Here is an 18,698-nt window from a genome sequence, read left to right as displayed (position 1 = left end):
GCCGACGACGAATAGCGCTCTTTCAAATGGCCGTTGCAGATGACTTCCCACTCAACAGCCGAAAACCCCCGGGTGATAGAAGCAAATTGGCAATATTTACTTTGCTGAATGGTTTAAGCGTGTTAAATATTGATCGGTGTTATAGGTGTGGGGTGAAATGTTGGATCCGAGAAAGTAAGGGAGCTTCTGGTTCCATTTGGTCATAAATTCAACTGGTTGGATAATACCCTAAAATTTGATATACATATTACCAGTTTAAAGTGTGTCTTCTTTTTGGCGTAACGACCGTTACGCGGCCATTAAATGCTTACAAGACTTTTCCCCTTTGTTTACGTGGAAAGTCAGTCCTCTCGTATAGGGGAGGGTCCGGTCTCGGTTGGGATTCGAACCCACGTCGTCGAGGTGGTGAGCCCCGACGGTCATGGGCCGATTTTCTAATCGGCGCTACCGCTCGGCTGTCGCGGACTCCCCGAGTTTAAAGTCTTTAGATATTCCAATTTTCTCTTTATTTGTCTCATTTTAAGTTATAAATAAAAAACAATGTAACTAATCCAACTGAAATGTTCAAGGATTGTTTATGCAAAGAGTTCTGGGTGTAACCTTGTGCATTTTTTTTCGAGCTTTTAGAGAGGCCACGATATGTTTAACGGAGAAATACCTTGTGACTCATATTTGTTTCTATTTTCGTGTGTGATAATTACAGCGTAAAGCGTGCCCAATTCATTAACAAGCTAGCGCGTCTACAACCTAGAACAAACTGGGCAGTGTAGCTTGTGGACTTTGAGTTTATGCAACTGTTCTGACCGCGAGTTTATTTCTTCCTAGTCGTAGGAGTAAACAATACAATAGACCAACCAAAGGGTTTCGTATTAAAATTTTTCCATTTTTGTTTATTCAATATTCACCCAACGCATTTCTCACACTCGGTTTGTTTGGAGGTAATCATCGTTCTCAACCTTAGCTAATCGCGTTTCGAAGAACTCTTGCACAGTGTCGGTGTTCCATTTGTTAATAGATAGGGTTTCCTTCACATTACCTCCCTCGTCCATCAGCTTCACGATAGGGTCCAACCCTCGGACGTATTTGATGGTGAGATTTGGGAACTTTGCCGGACGGTCACTTTTGATAAAGGCCTGAATTTGCGGATAGGCTCCAAATTTGCACGTGCATACTTCCAGCACCGCCCTTGGGTAAACCTTTAGCTTGCCATCGCTTACCGTATCCTTTTGGCAGCACTCAAGGCAGTGTTCTCTGGAACAATTTGGGTTGTTCGTTAAAGGGGCATTTAAGCAATTGGTAGTTTAACTTACTTTAGCTCCACTAAACCATAGTCGGTCAAGCTGTTGCAGGACGAGCAAAATAATTGTGATTTGATCAGCCCCAGCTCGCGGCAGTCTTCAGCGGAGAACTCGGCGAAAACCTACACAATTGGGAGATAATTTAATTAAAAACGTCCAGTTCGAAATTTACCTATGATTAGCACTGGACACAACTTACGACCGATACTATGCTAAACAACAAAGAGATAACTGTTGGGATTCTCATGTTGATTGTGATAAATTTGTTATTGTTTCCGGCTAACTAAAGTCCACGTACTGCTTGTTTTTAATGTTTTGATTATTTTCCTAACTGTCAAGTCTTATGCGGCCGCGATCCGTCACCGTGACATTAATTAGAGAATGTAAATAAACAAGAAAATCATCTGTTGTGCACAATAGAACTGGGTGAACAAAATGTTTTCGCACCATTTTTTAGCGGCCGCTAGGTCCAAACTCATCCCAATTGTTTCGGTATACAAGCGACCCTCGATAATAACTTCAATAATACTGTAAGTAAATCATTTGGTCAAGCATACCCTCCTTTCTTTGATTGAATAATTCATGAATGCCTCTTCGCTTTGTAGCCGGCGGAATGTATCAACAGCCTCACCACTGTACCGGAAAGCGGTAGTAAAACGGGAAGAGCATTTTTTGAAAAAAGATAATATACCCCCTGGGTTTAGCATAATATATCGGGCTCCGATGGAGTATTATCTTTCGGGTAAGTAAAAGTGATCGTAGTGCCGAGGTAAAGTAATGTGATGTAAACACGGCTGTTTTCAAAGGTCATTGGCAGTGTCGTTCAGATTATGATGCTTTAGCTTGTCCACTTTAATTAGTAAAGTACGTCAGAAACTTGTAGGGATACGCCCGTTTTATTGATTGGAAATTTGTTAAAATTGTGTTTTCTAAATAAAATATCGGTACAATATTCAAAATGTTGATAATTGGCAACACTGCACATAGTTTTGCACGTGCTTATCGTTCCCTGGTGGCAGGTTTTGGTACTATGAATGTCAATTTGAGCAGCAAATTGTGGGACATCAAAACACACGAATGTTTACGCAATTTTTGGAGGACTCTAGTCGGCAAAATCACTAGAACTTGGCGTAAATCTTAATTAAAATGTTGGCCACATGTGAAAAGTTCCGGCCCTTGCTTACGGGTATGTAGAAACTAACGAGAACTTGCTGATCATGGAACTTAATCGCCCTTTAAACTTTGTCAGGCTTATTGCGAGGGCAATATGGTCAACAGATTGCCGGCATGAAGTTTTTCGCACCTCCGATCAAATACGATAGTAAGTAGCATTAAAGGCATTGTGATTGTTTGTTTTTCGAACTCACGAGTGTACTTTCGTTCGACACAGATATTGAAATGCCAGAACGGCCTAAGCTCCGTTTTATGGACAAAGTGCCGATACTACCGAGCAACTTGCGTGCGCCCAAAATGCAGAAGAAATTGAAATGGATGCGTGGCCCCGAGACTGTTCACAACTCACTGGTTCACAAACAGTACGGTATCATTGCGACCGGCGGTGGACGGTTACGGTGGGGTCACTTCGAAATGTTGCGACTTACGATCGGTCGAAAAATGGATACAAGCCGAATGTTTTCCATTTGGCGCGTAGAAGCGCCTTGGCAGCCGGTCACCAAGAAGGGTCAAGGGCAACGCATGGGTGGCGGTAAAGGTGCCATCGATCACTACGTAACCCCGGTAAAGAGCGGCAGAGTGATTGTAGAACTGGCCGGAGAGTTAGAGTTTGTTGAAGCGAAGAAAATCCTGGACATTGTGTGCCCCAAGTTACCGTTCAAGGCGATGGTAGTGTCGCAGGAAATGTTAGACAAGATGAAGGCAGAGGAAGAGCGTCTTGAGCGGGAGAATCTAAATCCATGGAACTTTAAGTACATCGTTCAAAATAATCTGGGAGGGTGCCATCGATGGCTTTCACCGGTTGACCATAAATGGTTCGGAAAGTATGTGTAATTAGGAGAATCGTGTAATAAATCATACAGTAGACGATTTATGTTTTACAATTCTTATCATTTTATTCGTAATTTTGCTTTGCGAGCTCCGGATTAAATTGGGAGTTATACTTTTGACGTAAGGGTTGATTTTGTGGGACTTCTTTTGGTTTTGGTGGTACAGGTTCCGGATCACCCCGTAGCCGTGCTAGCATTTTTTCTGTCCTTTCTTTTTCCTCCCTTTCCCTCGCAATGCGTTCCTTTCGCATTCGTTCCAGATTAGCTTTCTTAATCCGCAATTGTTCCTCATCAGTGCTATCGCTGTCTTCCGAGGTTGATTTTTTATGCTTCCTTTTCTTCCGTTTTTCCTTTTTCTTCCTTTTCTCGCTATCTTTTTTGTGCTTCTTACTTTTCCTTTTCGAGTGCGATGTGTCGGACGAGCTTACGCTCAAACGTCGCTTTTTAGAGTGCTTGCGTTTACTTTGCTCTGTGAGCGGTTGATAGGATGATATTTGCTTTGTTGGAAGGAGCTGGGCCGAGTTGGCGGATGTTTCCTCCGGTGGCTTTGAAGTGGACGGAACGGAGGGCTGGAACTTTGTGCTCGGAACATACCTTCGAATCACATTCAATGGATCGTGATAGCTTTTGGTTTTCAATCCAACCTCTATGGGCTTCCCGTGATCGTCGAGCGTTTCCTCCCGCTTCGGTGCCGTATCGTACCAGTCCCGTTTACCGAGGGCTTCGTTTGTATCCTGCCCGAGGTACGTGAGGTACCCGATTTGTTTTTCGTACTTTTCCTGCTCTTCTTTCTTTTCCTTCTCATGATCCAAATTGCTGCGCTTAACGCCATCGTGCTTACCTTCCTCAAGTTCCGAAAAGAAGTTGACGTGTTCCTGTCTCGTCACTCGTGCATTGATTTCACTTTCAACGGTAGGTTCGGTATGACCGTCTTGTTGCTTGCCGCGAGATTTTTCACGCAATAAGTTTATACGAGCTTCTTGGTCGGCCAAGGCAACCCTCCGTAGCCGTTCCTTTTCTTCCTCTGCAGCTTTTGCCTCATCCCGTCGGACACGGGCGATATTGTCTTTGGTCCGAACGTGCCATCTGCAAGTAGAGCAATTGGTAGAGTAATGCAAAATGCGATCGAAGCATATCTTTTATTTAGCACTTTACCTCTTTTTCGGTAGAATATTCATAGTGAATAAACCACCCTTTTGCGAAGTTGGAACCTTATTTTATCACCTCGAAGATTAACTTTTTTGTGTGATGCGATAGGTGCGATGTTTGTAAACAACAGATCGACTGTCAAATGAATCGTTGGTAATTGGCAACACTGCCCCACGGCCCTTTGAAAATCTCGTTTTTTGTTTCGAAAACGGAAGCATTTGATTCGAAATCATATCTTATGTGAATCGTTTGTATCCCTGAATTCATTTTTAAGGAAAAGATGTTTTATTTTATCATTTCTGTTTCTTTCCAGCGTGTAATTTCATAACATCTTTCAGCTTCGTCGCGCTGGGAGGTATCTGTGCATTTTCATATTTAAAAGATTTCCACCATATCGTGGTACCGTTCGAGATTGAATACGCATCGTTGACGGCCAACGAAACGGACTTGCTGTACTTTCTTGGCTTTTTTCTCCTGATCAACGTCGTTATTCGTGTCGTCATCAATCGCTATCCGCTGAGAATTTACCGCAACGATAAAGAGTAAGACACTAGCAGTTCTTAGCAAAGGCATTCAGCATAAACGCAAGAATAAAACAAAAACCTCTTCCCGTACAGATATCTGGCCATTTTTGAGGGACAGATTCCTCTGCTCACAAAAGCGCTCCCGTTCAAACGTGGCGATGTAGTTCCAGTACCTCCGGGAGGCATTCTGCCGTGGCAGGAGTCCAGATACAAGGTGAACGATAAGCCCGTTCTGTTGCTCGATGAGTACTTCAAAACACCATCGGAGCTTAATGTAATGATGATGAACGACAAAAGCAGTGAGGAGTAGTTTAATATTTAATAAAGTTAGTTGATTGCAAACGTTTTGAAATTGAAACAACTGAACAACTTTACGAATTATCAATGAAATTATGAATTGAGAAAAATTTAAAGGGATTCATACGACTAATTCAAATGGTGACAACAATTTCGTAAAACAGCTGTCCATATTTTCGAAGCACGTCAAAAGCTTTCGAACTAGCGTTCTCGATCTCTAAGGACTCGTGGGATATCGAGCTTTTTGATGTTTATGTTTTGTATCGATCGGGTGGGTGGTAAAAAGGTGGTAAACCTACACCAACCGCAGGGGGGACGGGAATACATAGAGGGGAAAGGACACGCCAGCCGTGGTTGGACAGCGTTGTTGGATAAGCACCACACAGAAGAGACAATGTGCCCGACGGGAGCGAGAAAGCACGCGGTGAAGCGCACGTGAGCGAATGAGCGCGGGCGAAAGAAGATAAACGGATGCGAAAGCTTGTTCATGTGTGTGCAGTTGTGCCCATCGTCACACAGGAGTCTGCATGAAGGCGAAAGGACCACCGCTGAACGGTACGTACACACAAAGTAGGAGCAAGGCACGTAGCACCAGCAGAGCGTACGCGTTGCCAGAAAGGTGATTTATCTGTTGTAAAATGTGCCAATAAAACGCCATCTTCCCGAAGTGATGCAGTGCAGGGCGAGCGTTTCGAGTCGATACTCACTGTTGCCACACACAGCGAAGCGGATCGTCGTCGGTGGAGGCGGCGGACCAGCAGTGCCAGCGTACCGCTGTCAGCAGTCAGTAGTGCCGCGGCTGCTGGGCAAGGCAGCGGGCGAGGGCTTTAATGTGGACTCCGGCTTCGAAACGTCCGACTTCGATTTTACCGACTTCGCCGAGGAGATGCTGCCGTCGCGCGATATTATTCAGTCGCTTTCGCTCGAGCAGGACGGTCTCGTCGGAGCAGATGGCCGAAGCATTCCGTTTCGAACCGGCGCGGCCGACAGACGTTGCTCCGGGCTGAGCGCACGCAGAATGTCCGACTGTCCTCGACGAATGCTGAACCTACTGCATGGCGCCAAAAACCGTCGGAAGAGCCGCATGTAAGGATCGTTCCTGGATTTGTGCTGTGTTTCCTTTTTTCCTTCCATTTACTTTGTAGTGTGTGCATGCATCCTATGGTGTGGTAAAAGTGTGTGTTTTTCGTTTAGTGCATGGCATACTCGATCGGTTTACCAGTTCAAACGCAGCGTGATTGCTGGTGTTGGATGAAAATGAAGCACTAAAACTTCCCCTTTCGTTCGCCTACTTCGACTAAACAGCTCGTTTGATTTCTCAAGCGACATCCATCATCAGGCGGAAAAGTCGGTGCAAACGTCCCCCATCAAGCACCCGAACAAGAACTGGCGCTTCGAGGATGCCCGGAAGGCGATCCTGGTCGAGATGGAAGCCATCGGGCAGCTGCGGAAACCGCACGTCCTGCTGCTGCGCTTCCCGGATCCGGCCCTCAGCAAAGAGATCGTCCAAGGCTACTCGTCCAGCATTGAAAATGTAATTTTCCATCGCCCCGCGACACCAAGGTCAGTTGTGTGGGAGAGTGTCTTCGGGCAACGGGGGTAGTACGGTGTTGCAGAAGGCTGAAAAGGGAGGGCGGTGAAATCCCTTTTCAAAACCCTGTTTAAAAATCCAGTGCAGCTTTTCCGGTAAACTGACGGCCCGATCCTTGAGCGCGCTGCGAAAGCTAAACTGCCAGGCAGGACTCCGGGCCGAACACGCGTTTCAAAAACCATGCGGTCGTTCGCCACTTGGCAAGAGTGTTTTATGTGCGACGTGTTCCCATTTTCCCATTTGTGTCATTCATTTATTCTCTCTCTCTCCACGTTTCTCTTTTCCCGCTTTTCACTCCCCCGCCATCGCCGCAGATACTGTGTGGTGCACTTGAAGCCCGAGGCCGACGTGGACACCGTCATGAAGCACATTTCAAGAATTCCATTTGGCGCGGGAAAAATCATGGTCGAGCGGAAAACACGCAACGCCGACCAGAAACCAGTGGTGAGTACGGTGCAACGGTTCCTACCGCATGTGCCTTTAGTTTTGACGTTAACGTACCCGTCCACCGTTGCGACGAGCGCAGTTGGCATCTGTATTTATTTATTCTAATTTTTGCTTTAACTATAATTTAATATCCTTTCGAGAGGGGGGAGAGGGTGGTACACCGCATCACGGTGATGGTGGGGTAGATATTTACGACGTGTTTGCTATGCGATGCCATCACGATAACACAAACAGACCCACTCCAGAACCCCTCCCCCCCCCCCCCCCCCCCACCCTCGAGGAGGCTCGTCTCAGTTTGGTGGTTATGGTGTGTAGTGCAGGGTCGTAAACTCGAAAGTACGCCCATTAGGTGTGATGAAACATAATCGAGTGCGCTTCCTCTCTGCTTCACCGAAACCCACCGAACCATTAGGCCACGACTGGTGGACCGATTTTACACTCGAAACACGATGTTTTCACTATCTGCTGTCGGCATGCACGTATCGTGTTTGTGTTTGAACTAGGAGAAGGAAGGTTCGGCGGTAAGGTGCGGGGCTTGTTGTGCCGTTTACGAATTCATGGTTGTTTAAAGTATGCGAAATAATATTTGGTTTCGTGTCTCACGGTAGGTTTGATTCGGTTCGTGCCATTCACATATGCCGAAGGCTTTCAAGCACAGTTTCCTGCCACAAAATTTCCCTTCCGAAACGAAGCGAGAATGTAAAGCTCGAATGTAAATAAAAACCTTGCCGAATTACCAACCAAATAGGTTTTGCCTTTTCTCGGCTGTAGGGTTTTGTGAAATGTTTAGTTAGATATGGGGTTTGATACTTTTTACAATTTTTAAGTTAAATGTTTCAATCAATTTTCAATTTAAAGAATAATGATTCTATTCTATATTTTGAGGTTTTGAATACAAGCGCGATCGATTAAATGAAGTATAATTTAATAGAAACACATATTACACCAACGAGAATATTATGGCTATTTAAGATCAAATTCTGTACCTGGGCGTTCAAGTATGATACGAAAGTTGAGCGTAATGTCTGTTTAGAAAAAAAAACTCATTTTAGTCTCATCTTTACCACTATTCATCAACTATCTCTCGGTACAAACTGAACCAAACGCTGACAATAGAAAACAAGGATCCTAAATTAATCAAAGGACTAAGATGTCCATTCATTTTGCAAAGTAATCCATTATCAAGTATTGCTAATCTAACTATTCTAAGCCTAGATTTTATTCATTTGAGAAAACCCTAAGTCATGTATGTGTTATAGTTAGGTCTTTTTTTTATTTAGATGGTCTAAGATAAGATGTCAATGTACTCCAAGAGCACTACAAGGCTGGCCGTCGCACGTTGGTAGATATTGCCCTAGTCCAGGAAAATGACATTTTCTAAGTGTCCAAACACTTACTAATGATTGCGGATTTGAAGATCTCTAACTCAAAGCAACAAACTAATCTCTAGTTCAAAATAATAGGCACTGTAACACAACGCAACAGATAAAATCTACCTCAGTGCAACAAACGATAATTCACGATTTTTGTTTTAAAAAAACAGCGACATTTCTGCGTAGAATTCGTTCTGCATTCTCATCATTTGTATCATATGTTTTTTTCTATGGTGTGGAAAAAACGAATGTGTAACACAATTCTGTTTTGAAAATAAATGAAGTACGAATTTCAAACATTTTCAAGAAATTCTCAAAACTAGCTTAGTTTCTTCAAAATAGGCTTAATTTTAAATTCAAAATTAGGTTTGTTACATCTCAGTACGATAAGGGTGTTAATGAACCCTAGAATAGCAAAGACAATGTTTAACCAGCATATAATACAAGTAAATAATTTTTCAAAAGAAGAAGTTAGTATAAAATGTTTTAGTTGAGATTTTTAACAAACTGTGTTAAAAATGCATTAAAAAACTGGTTATACCATACACGCAAAATGGCGGTATATGAATTTGTTTTTGCAATATGCCCAAATCTCCTCTTCAAACATAAATCCTTACTGCCTCAACCCGAGGGACTTCCATCGCGAAGTGGGCAATAATTTCGAACAGCGTGTAAAATGATCATTACTTAATAGATAACAGGACTGATGCATCGCAAAATCTTTACATCTTATTGATCGCTCCCAGTTGTCGATTGGAATCATGTTTTTACTTCTACCCTTCGCTGGCGCTGCTTCGCATAAACAATATTGTGCAGCATTACACCGTAATTTTTTTTTTTTTTTAAACTCACCCAGTTTTCCCGCCGGGAAAGAAAACAGAACCAGTGCATGGCTTTCGCTTTTTCTACCTCCTTCCTTCTGTTTCGACACTCGATGTTGTTGTTTTTACCTACCGTTTTCATCTCACGATTGACTAGCGGCCTTCGCCCTTGTGCGGTCGGTGTGTCGCCTCGACACGGCTTTTCCGCTCCGGCCTCCGGCTGCCGCATGGGACATGATCCAGTACATGCGCCAATATGCGGTCGGCCACGGCTGCTGATGATGCTAAGGTTGCTGCTGCTGTTACCGCTCATCCATAAGGGAGATGGTAAACAGTCGAGCATCATATATAATTCTGGCCAAAAGCCACTCGCTTCGCTTCGCCGGGGAGCAGCTGCGGTTGCACTTTTTAGAAGTGGCAAAACTTTCGCACACTGCAGTTAGTCTTCCCCGCACACAGACAAACACACACACAAACGCACATACATACAACTACACGAGGTAGCGCACAAGTGGGGCAAGGATACTTCATCCGGTTGAGCGGATAATCCCGTGTGGACTCTGGCTCGGTACGCATTTTCGCAGCATTAGTGATGATGCCCTGGTTTATCCTTGCATGGCACATGGTTTTTTCCCATTCGTCCCCCATGCGAACCCTCGCCCGGAAGTAGGCTTCACTCTGGATTAGTTATTCGATGGATTTACATTAATAAAATTAATCCAGCTAGTGCCTCCGGTCGTCTGGAAAAATAAAACTGTCCCTAAGCTCTTCGGCCTTCGGTGGCGGTGGAGGAAATAAAATCATATCCCCAAGCTCGTTCAATGAGCCTTTTGTCCGGGTTCTGGTGGTGGGAGGCGGGAAAAACATCACTGCATCCATAGCCCGAATGTCATGCTGTCCAATTTCTTGGCATGCTGTCATCGGGTTTGTCGATCGAATATCACATATATGGGCAACAATCGGACGGCGCATGGAGAAGCGTCTCCCGCACTGGGAAGGGCATAAAATGTGACTCGGAGTTCGTCACAATCCACCGAAAGGCTCAGCTGTGACCTAATTCATTTGGGCGAGGCTTATTAATTTTTATGAGCATAAATGATTCGATGCATTAAACATATGGAAAACGTTTTAGCAGATCGTTGCAGTATCCGTACTACTGTGGTGCGGCCCTTGTAGCGCTCGGCATCGTCCGGGGCTGCCACTTCGTTCGTTTGCGTCCAGTGCCAGTGCTTTATCGATTTCGTTTATGCAGAATGTAATTTACCAAACCATCGTACCGACGGACGGATTTTCCGCTAACGTCACCCAGCCCGGGAGCGCCAAAGTTTTGCGGATGGAATTAAAACTTTGGCCCCACCATTGTGTCTCTGTGTGTGTGTTTGTGAACTGGAGTTAGCAAGTAGTGTAGAGCAGAAAGTTTCGAGCAGCCTTATCCGGCTTGTGGACTTGACCTTTTTTTCTTTCCCTGCGGATGGCACTTGCAGTTGAAGGCAGCAGTTACCCCGGGACGGATCGCAAACGACTAGCAAAAGTATTCCAATGACGTCGCCCATCGCCCGAAAATGAACACAATCGGACCGAAATCAACACACACACACACACTCACATTTGAAAAGGTTATCTTAACTTTTAAACGTAGTTGGTGATTGATTTTATCTCTACTCAGTTACGATAAACAAGTGCGGACTCTGTTACTTGACCCGCAAAATGGCTTTGTGACGACAAGCTCTTTCATTGTGCAATTGCTTCAAATGAATTTATCGTATGCAAGCATACATTAAGATACACTACATAGCTATTTTACTTTAAAATGAATTTTTCCAAATAGTAAATAATTTATGTATACTCTTCGTTAAAACTGGAGTCGATTTATGAGCCCTACAATCACATTTATACAACCCGCTTGTTGTCCAACACTCTTTAATGGTTTATACTTTACGTTGGAATTTTCATTATATTTTTGTTTTCCTAAATCCTCATGTTTAAATGTTTTTTCAACTAAGAATTTTATCATTTTCAATGCTTTTCGCTAAGCGTTCTTGTTAACAACAGCGTCCTTAATGTAATAAGCTTAAAGAACTGGTAAATATCAAAGTTTGTTGCACTTTTTGGTTCTTTAACGAGTACTGTATGAAAATACTACGCACAATCAAATCTGATGCCCAAATCATTCCACAAGGAACATGCTTCTATTGAAATGAATCGCTTAATTTGTTTGTTGAGTTTGTTCAATGACTATTTGTGTTGACTTATTTTTAAATGTTATGAAATATCGCGGAACTTACTGTCTGTGTCGATTGTACAACAATGTTGTAAAATTTTGTGAATTTTCAATTTTCTCTTCTCAATCTTGTTAGAATCAATGATGAAAACATTCTATATTACTGCAGTAATATGCAATGAAGTATTCTTTTATTTTCTCAATTCATCGTGTAAATCAAACTTTTGTACAAACTTACGGACTACAGGAACATTTTACGATGTCGAAAAACTAAAAAAAAAACCCATTTTAGTACTTAAGCATTCTGTACTATAATCATCGTTTTGCATGAATTTTATAGAGTTCTGTTCTTACAATTCGATTAAAATGATCGTGGTTCATTTCATGAATCCAAACAATGGTCTGATTCTTTGAAAGGACAGTGTTACTATAACTTATTCATATTCATCAATTGGAAAAAAGATCTATGATTTCGAAAAGTTAACCACTTAATACATTTAACTATATTTACGCGCTCTTTTCACAATACATTCCTTTACGGAGCAACGGTTTAATAAACCAATGTCAACCCAAGGATTTGGTCTTCATTTTGGCATACGCTCGGAAATGGTGGGACAATACGGATAAATAATTAATTTTATGATTCAATAACACTTCGGGTACGCTTCGTTTCCAATAAACGGTTTCAGCTTGATCGGCTTTATTTTCTGTTAATCCCAACTTTGTCCATCACCCAACATAAACCGTACGGGCTGAACGACCGAAACAAAGACCAAAGGATGTTACATTCCTTACTTCAACATTCTCGGTGTTTGACAATCAATAGGACCGGTCGGACCCAAACAGCCCAAGTTCTCGGTTCTCATCTCTTGCTCTTGATTGAGATATAAAAAAGAAGAAGAAAAATCCCAACCAGCCCAACCTAAAACCAACCCTTCATGGAATTCAAATCCTGAATATTGCCGGACTTAATGGCACTGCAGAGCATCCGGGCCGATGTTGGGGGCGTATTATCCGCCCAGTTCGGTTCACTGTTACTGCAGGATTCGCCGGTTGGCATATGCAGATAGGTGTGAGAGGAAACTTTATCGATCAGTTAGGAAACACCCCACCGTGCTGCCCTTTGCTTCCCGTCCCCGAAAAACGCTTTATCCGACAAAGTTGATTCAATTGACCCCATTTACACGAACACACGTGGTCGTTTATAGATGCCGTTACGGGGGGGCACGGGGGATTCCCGGTGGGATTGGCCGAGTCGAAATATCGATACCTCCGTTTACCATGTTGCCTGCGTTACATTGTTTCGTACGCGTGCGATATGGTCGATATGCAAATTTGATGCATAAATGCATGCCGTTTGCAGATGCAAGTGTCGCGTGCACACCTGCCCTCTACCCATGTCATGTGAGTTCTTTTGATGTCGCCCAAAAAAAGACCATAAGCAGTCAAACGGTGTGATTTATTGGCTCGTTAATTAATACCGGCGCTGGTGGTTGGCATTTCACCACCACCCCGGCGCGCATAAAATGTGTAACGGTGTCACAGTTACACGCTGCCACACCGCCCGGGTAAACGCCATTTAACGTCCAAGGTTAGCTCGGGATGCCCTTTAATCCACAGCGACAGGCAGCGGGACCCGCTTTCCACTTGTTATGTGTCTGGGAGTTATGGCAACTGTTCAAAAATGCAGAACGTTTAAGGATCTCTGGCTTCGGTTCGGGATTAGTTTTTCTCCCGTGCAACCGTGCCCTGGCTCCGTTTGCTTCTTCTTCCACCCCATGACAGCCCGTCGGGCACCCGATCACCCACGTGGGATAGATTCGCTTGGAAGCCGTTTGCAGTTCTCCTTTTATTTATTTTCTTCATTTTCTCTTTTATTTTCCCCATCGCTTGCAGTTTGTTTTAAGTTCACCGTTATGCCGCCGGAGTTCGGGGTACTCGGAACCCTTGGACGACGACGTGGAAGCAAAAACCAGCCAGCCGGCCAGCTTTTCCCGATGGCCCTGTGGCACCCGTACTTGTTATCATACAGTTTTTTGGACCGTTCTCTTGGACCAACGGAGTGAGAGAGGGAAAGCGTTAAATTATTTGGAAAGCGTCCAAAAAGTGTTCCGTTATCTTGCTGCCGTTGGCATGTCCGGGGTGCTTCCGGGATGGGACACAAAAACACACACATACACACACATAAACCCTCCCCGGATATGGACCGGGGTTTGTTGTGTGCTTGGACTCAGTTCAGGTTCGGTGTGTTGATGTTGTTGTTTTTTCTCCTTTTTGTTGGCTCTCTCTTCAGCCACATCTTGCCACACTGTGTTGGCAGTGGGCCTGTCTACCTTTTTTGATACTATTTTCATGTACTCCGCTTTCAACAGTAATCCTTGCTGGCTTCTAGGATGTGCTGGAAGGCACAAAGTGTTGATGTCAACGGGTGCTTTTCGTTGCCTTTTTTTTGGCCCCCCCAATTCAGGGGAGCCTCCGAAAAGAGCACTAGGCATGCACCTCATTAAACGGCGATTCGGGCTCGTCGTGGGTTTATGCAAATCGTTGGTACGTGACGGGGAAAACCAAATGCTTCGAGCATTGCGAACGCAAAGCCACGCAGACATTATGCTTTTGTGGGGGCAGGTTCCCCCCTGCGGCACGTTCACTCCACCACAAACCAATAACTAAATGTATGATTGCGCGTATTGGATTCGGTTATGAATTTCCACATCTTCCTTGCGTCACCTTGCACGATTGATGTTGTGTGTGTATGTGAGTGTGGTTTTGTTTGCTGTCTGTTTAAGAATGTTTTTATTGCTTATTTTTCTTCCCCACACCCCCATCCATCCACACCCCGGCAGGTTCAACCGGAGGACATCGATCCGTACACGCTGTTCATTGGCAACCTGCCCAACGTGGTCACGGTGCAGACGGTGAAGCAAATGTTTCCCGCTGCCAAACGCATCGACATCGGGCACGCCCAGCGCATCAAGCACACCCGCTACGCCTTCATCCGCTTCACGAACGTCGACGAGGCGATCCAGGCGTTCCAGGCCAATCACAACAAGGTCATTGACGGGAAGAACGTCATCATGCGCTTCCGGCGGCACAACGCGCCGATCGCACTGCCGGAGGACACGACCACGCCGAAAACGCCCAAGCGCCAGAAGGGCCCACCGCAGCAGCAGCTGGTGGTATCGGTCGAGCAGCGGCCGAGGCGACTGCTGGCCCCGACCGCTTCATCCGGCGCGGGCACGCTCAGCACGATCAAGACGGACATTCTGGACGAGGACGACGCGGATGGACCACCGGATCGGACGCCCGGGAAGCGGGCGGGGGCGGGGGCGGCAGCGACGGCCAGTCCCCTGTGTGTCATCAAGTCCGAGCCGGACGATACGGACATCGAGGACAGCCTGGAGCACGAGGAGGAGGACGTCGATAACATTCGCGATTGTAAGAGTCGCCGTCGCCGGATGTCGGCTATTTTTTTTGTGCTCCCGGGGTTTTTTCACAACCGACGGACACCATTTTTCCTGCACATGGTTCCGTCTGAACCAAAAAACCACGAACCCGCAGGAAGGATGGATCCTTGCCGGTTGTCCCGAGTTTGTGTAGTTGGTTTTCGTTTCAACCTTCTCTCTTGTTTGTATGTTGTGTTGCTTCCTTCGTTTTTGCCTCTCGCCTCGATGCAACCGCACAGTTCTGGAGGAGCAGGAAGAGGCGGAGGGCCTCAACTTGGACGAGATCAATCCGGACGAAAACTACTGCGAGGACGACGATACGGACATTGACAGCTTTGGCAAGAACTACTGGACGCTGGAGCAGCTGCGCCAGAATGCGGGTGATAACGGGTCCGGGTCGGGCAAGCAGGAGGAGCCGGACGTCGAGTCGGCCACCAAAACGACTTCCACGCAGCTGATTGTGAGTAGATTGTTTCATCAACTCTCCCGGTATGTTCGATTTATTAGAGTAGTTCCTTTTTTTCTTTTCGTCTTCTGAGAACCGAAAATATGTCTTTGCTTTCCGACGTCTACCGATTCTTGTTTTTGCTCAAGGGGCGAAAAATACCGAATTTTTGAGTGAATAACTTCACGTTTGTATAACAGCTTTTCAGCCATATTTTTTTCGGTTATTCAGTTTTTTTCGATTTGCATTTCTTTAAGCCGGGCTAACAGTGTTAACAAAAATATTATAGTCACAAAATAAATAATTTAAACAGTATAACTATGCCTGTTACAGTATATCAACTGTTTGATAACGTTATAAAAGGGCGTAAAATATTTCATAACGGTTACGTGTATAATTTTTGCAAGCTAATGCTTTGTAACGTGACTTCTTTTCAATAATTTGTAATTAAATACGTTACTTGACCAAATTGGGGTCCGCGACAGCCGAGCGGTAGCGCCGGTTAGAAAATCGGCCCATGAGCGCCGGGGCTCACCACCTCGACGGCGTGGGTTCGAATCCCAATCGAGACCGGACTCTCCCCTGTACGAGAGGACTGACTATCCACGTACAACAGGGAAACAAGTCTCGTAAGCCCTTAACGGGCAGGCATGACCAAGAGGTCGTTACGCCAAGAAGAAGAAGAAGAAGACTTGACCAAATTACTTTAATAAAAAAGAAGTGATTTTATGTCTAATATTCGCATGATACATGCTTTCGTTCATTCATGCTAATGGAGTTCACTTCCGTTTCAAATGCAGATTTCAATTTTAAATTTACCCCCTTTACTTTCGTGAGTATGGAACAAAGTTAAATTTTAAACTTTTTGATAGATATGTTCACTTGGTTAAATTTTGAACTTTTTGATAAATATGTTCAACAAAAATACAATGCGAATAGAAACACAGTTTAGTTTAATGGGAATTCAAAATTGTATAACACCGTTATATAACACAATGCCTACTTTTCACACATGCCTACTACTTCCAAAATATCAAAGACCAGGTGTGATTACCTTTACAAAGGACCAGGTGTCTCCATTGCATGCCTTCATAAAGTACCAAGTGCCTCCATTGGTTACCTTTATGAACTACCAGGTGCCTCCATTGGCTACCGTCACAAAGTACCAGGTGTCTCCATCTTCTCACGTTTTGCTAGATTGGGAATATTTGTGCAAACGATCGAAGAAAACGATGGTTTCAAAATGTCATTAATTTGTTAATCTTGTTCATATAATTCCATTCATACTGTAACGAGCTATTTTCGTTGAAGTGTGAAATATGTTTATCAAAATTTTAAAAAGTTAAAAAAATGTAATTTAGACCTAAAAAATTCATGCATTATTCAAATTGGAAATAGCCACCACATTGCCTTATTCCGTTTTTCTGGGAAGAGCTACCCTTTAAAAATAGTCACTTACTCAATGCTTTATTTGAATCGTGGGGTTAAAACCGCATAACAAACATTTGGAAATATTGTTATTTCTGTCGGTATTGATGGACATCTAAAAACAAAAGCTGTTGTCTGCATTCTTCTACGATTGCGATGCGTTCTGTTTAGTCGATAAACATTGGAAGGCTTAGGCGCCTCGTATCCGTTTCACGTTACGTTCCCTTTGCAGTTGTACATTATGACGGGGTCAGCACCTTAAGTCGAGCGTTAAATCAGTATCGATAGATATTAGTGCAGCATCGAGGCACTAGTGCAACGCAATCTTGAGCACGAAATTGCACATGTACGACTGCAAACAAACAAACCCTTGCGAGTCACTCGTACGAATGAATGTAGTTTGATTTATGCATTGACCGCATGACTGCAAACCATGACCTACAAATGGCATTGCGTTGCTGCGATAAGATAATAAACTACTTGGGTTCTGCTCGAAATTCTTCAAGGGATAAAGTGAGTTCGCTTCGTGCGAGGTTTGCTCCAAATGTGGTTTCATGGTGGGTAATGTCCGGCGATGCAACTGGAAGATAATTCATGTGTGTTAGTGGATGTGCATAGTTTGGGAACTGTAGATTAGAAATAATCTGTAATTATGTGGGAGAAATAATTAGGTTACCTTCCTCCCCATTTATAGATTGACTTTATTATAAATCTTGATTTTGTAAAAATTCATAAATGTTTTCATGAAATACTATTTTATAATGCTTGAGAAAGATTTTTTTTTTAAATCATCCACCACCTGTTTAAATAGTTACGCATAACACTAAGTAAAATGTTTGCCTTCCCCTTTCACAGAAGCGTGCGGGCAAACCACCGACAACGGTCATCAAGACGAAGCGTCGGGATGATCAGCTGAACGATCTGTTCAGCTGCCTGGAGCCAGACGATGACCTATCCTTATGAGATTCGATGGAACTATTCTCAGACTTTATCCAGTACGTCACGCTGAACTAGGGTTGGAATACCGTCCCTCGGATGCCGATGTTGCCCACAGTAGGAAGTAGGAAAAAAGTTTGAGCAATAGTCCCACAAGTTGTCTTTGTGCACACCGGTTTGTGCTAATTTTACGATGTTGCCATCGGGCGAGCGATCGAGTGATCTCGGTTTCCCGCGCCCTGGCGGTAGGCGATTCGAAATGCATTTATTCTAAATCTTAATCAGTGGTCGTCAGTGGCGCACTCTGCTGGTCCTCCTCCTATTGGCGCACTTTGGCGCATTTGCGAGATAGAAAGTGTGTGAGAGAAAGAGAGAACGTGAGAGAAAGAGATCGGAAGGGAAGATGGGGCCACAGATTCCTCACAGACCAGTTCCTATGTGGATCCTTTCCAGCACGTTTTGCACAACAACGATAGATTAATCGCTTTATCGAAAGTCCGACGCTTTGCCGATCTCAAAGCCCCTTCTCTGCCTCCGCTGCAGACGCTTTGCTGGCGCGAATTAACACAATTAGTTAAACCCCTTTTTGACGTTCTCCTGTTCAGGTTGCTTAATGCGCAGTATTAGTATTGTTTGCCCGGGTAACCCGGTTGGGTCGGGGCTGGTACTATAATTACGGACTCACTATTAATTAATTAACGCTTCCGTCAACGGAAAGGATC

At 44.3% G+C, this 18,698-nt stretch overlaps 5 protein-coding genes across 5 annotated transcripts; 3 read left to right on the top strand and 2 right to left on the bottom strand.

The window, feature by feature from the left end:
* Nucleotides 1-878: 878 nt before the first annotated feature.
* LOC131281170 (selenoprotein F) lies at nucleotides 879-1,614 on the bottom strand. Its single transcript, XM_058310430.1, has 3 exons — nucleotides 1,498-1,614; nucleotides 1,311-1,420; nucleotides 879-1,251 (listed from the first exon to the last, which is right to left on the bottom strand). Exons 1-3 carry the CDS (start codon nucleotides 1,543-1,545, stop codon nucleotides 918-920), a joined length of 492 nt encoding a protein of 163 aa, XP_058166413.1. The 5' UTR covers nucleotides 1,546-1,614; the 3' UTR covers nucleotides 879-917.
* A 119-nt stretch (nucleotides 1,615-1,733) lies between these two features.
* On the top strand, nucleotides 1,734-5,323 carry LOC131294562 (uncharacterized). The gene is made up of 4 exons (XM_058322606.1): nucleotides 1,734-1,828; nucleotides 1,904-2,040; nucleotides 4,764-4,992; nucleotides 5,068-5,323. The coding sequence occupies exons 1-4, from the start codon at nucleotides 1,734-1,736 to the stop codon at nucleotides 5,282-5,284; spliced, it is 678 nt and encodes a 225-aa protein (XP_058178589.1). The 3' UTR covers nucleotides 5,285-5,323.
* LOC131290554 (large ribosomal subunit protein uL16m) lies at nucleotides 2,361-3,333 on the top strand. Its single transcript, XM_058319747.1, has 3 exons — nucleotides 2,361-2,484; nucleotides 2,548-2,619; nucleotides 2,689-3,333. The coding sequence occupies exons 1-3, from the start codon at nucleotides 2,445-2,447 to the stop codon at nucleotides 3,303-3,305; spliced, it is 729 nt and encodes a 242-aa protein (XP_058175730.1). The 5' UTR covers nucleotides 2,361-2,444; the 3' UTR covers nucleotides 3,306-3,333.
* Nucleotides 3,367-4,569, bottom strand: LOC131290448 (leukocyte receptor cluster member 1 homolog). Its single transcript, XM_058319632.1, has 2 exons — nucleotides 4,457-4,569; nucleotides 3,367-4,387 (listed from the first exon to the last, which is right to left on the bottom strand). The coding sequence occupies exons 1-2, from the start codon at nucleotides 4,477-4,479 to the stop codon at nucleotides 3,367-3,369; spliced, it is 1,044 nt and encodes a 347-aa protein (XP_058175615.1). The 5' UTR covers nucleotides 4,480-4,569.
* A 475-nt stretch (nucleotides 5,324-5,798) lies between the features above and the next one.
* On the top strand, nucleotides 5,799-18,003 carry LOC131281781 (uncharacterized). The gene is made up of 7 exons (XM_058311132.1): nucleotides 5,799-5,826; nucleotides 5,940-6,357; nucleotides 6,577-6,834; nucleotides 7,177-7,306; nucleotides 14,568-15,159; nucleotides 15,407-15,627; nucleotides 17,896-18,003. The coding sequence occupies exons 1-7, from the start codon at nucleotides 5,799-5,801 to the stop codon at nucleotides 18,001-18,003; spliced, it is 1,755 nt and encodes a 584-aa protein (XP_058167115.1).
* The last annotated feature ends 695 nt before the right edge of the window (nucleotides 18,004-18,698 follow it).

Source organism: Anopheles ziemanni, chromosome 2 (assembly GCF_943734765.1).
Source record: "Anopheles ziemanni chromosome 2, idAnoZiCoDA_A2_x.2, whole genome shotgun sequence".
Lineage (NCBI taxonomy): Eukaryota > Metazoa > Arthropoda > Insecta > Diptera > Culicidae > Anopheles > Anopheles ziemanni.
Note: the sequence above shows the minus strand (reverse complement) of the source record. Positions and strands in the feature narration are given on the sequence as shown.

Bases quoted from the DNA above. Each gene is read 5' to 3' on its own strand.
- LOC131281170 (XM_058310430.1), bottom strand. From the start codon at position 1,545: ATGAGAATCCCAACAGTTATCTCTTTGTTGTTTAGCATAGTATCGGTC. The intron at 1,421-1,497 runs GTAAGTTGTGTC...CCAATTGTGTAG, and splicing joins TGTTTAGCATAGTATCGGTC to GTTTTCGCCGAGTTCTCCGC. The intron at 1,252-1,310 runs GTAAGTTAAACT...AAATTGTTCCAG, and splicing joins TATGGTTTAGTGGAGCTAAA to AGAACACTGCCTTGAGTGCT.
- LOC131294562 (XM_058322606.1), top strand. From the start codon at position 1,734: ATGTTTTCGCACCATTTTTTAGCGGCCGCTAGGTCCAAACTCATCCCA. The intron at 2,041-4,763 runs GTAAGTAAAAGT...GTTTCTTTCCAG, and splicing joins GATGGAGTATTATCTTTCGG to CGTGTAATTTCATAACATCT. The intron at 4,993-5,067 runs GTAAGACACTAG...CTTCCCGTACAG, and splicing joins ATTTACCGCAACGATAAAGA to ATATCTGGCCATTTTTGAGG.
- LOC131290554 (XM_058319747.1), top strand. From the start codon at position 2,445: ATGTTGGCCACATGTGAAAAGTTCCGGCCCTTGCTTACGG. The intron at 2,485-2,547 runs GTATGTAGAAAC...AAACTTTGTCAG, and splicing joins GTTCCGGCCCTTGCTTACGG to GCTTATTGCGAGGGCAATAT. The intron at 2,620-2,688 runs GTAAGTAGCATT...CGTTCGACACAG, and splicing joins ACCTCCGATCAAATACGATA to ATATTGAAATGCCAGAACGG.
- LOC131290448 (XM_058319632.1), bottom strand. From the start codon at position 4,479: ATGAATATTCTACCGAAAAAGAG. The intron at 4,388-4,456 runs GTAAAGTGCTAA...CTCTACTTGCAG, and splicing joins AATATTCTACCGAAAAAGAG to ATGGCACGTTCGGACCAAAG.
- LOC131281781 (XM_058311132.1), top strand. From the start codon at position 5,799: ATGAAGGCGAAAGGACCACCGCTGAACG. The intron at 6,835-7,176 runs GTCAGTTGTGTG...CCATCGCCGCAG, and splicing joins CATCGCCCCGCGACACCAAG to ATACTGTGTGGTGCACTTGA. The intron at 15,160-15,406 runs GTAAGAGTCGCC...GCAACCGCACAG, and splicing joins CGTCGATAACATTCGCGATT to TTCTGGAGGAGCAGGAAGAG.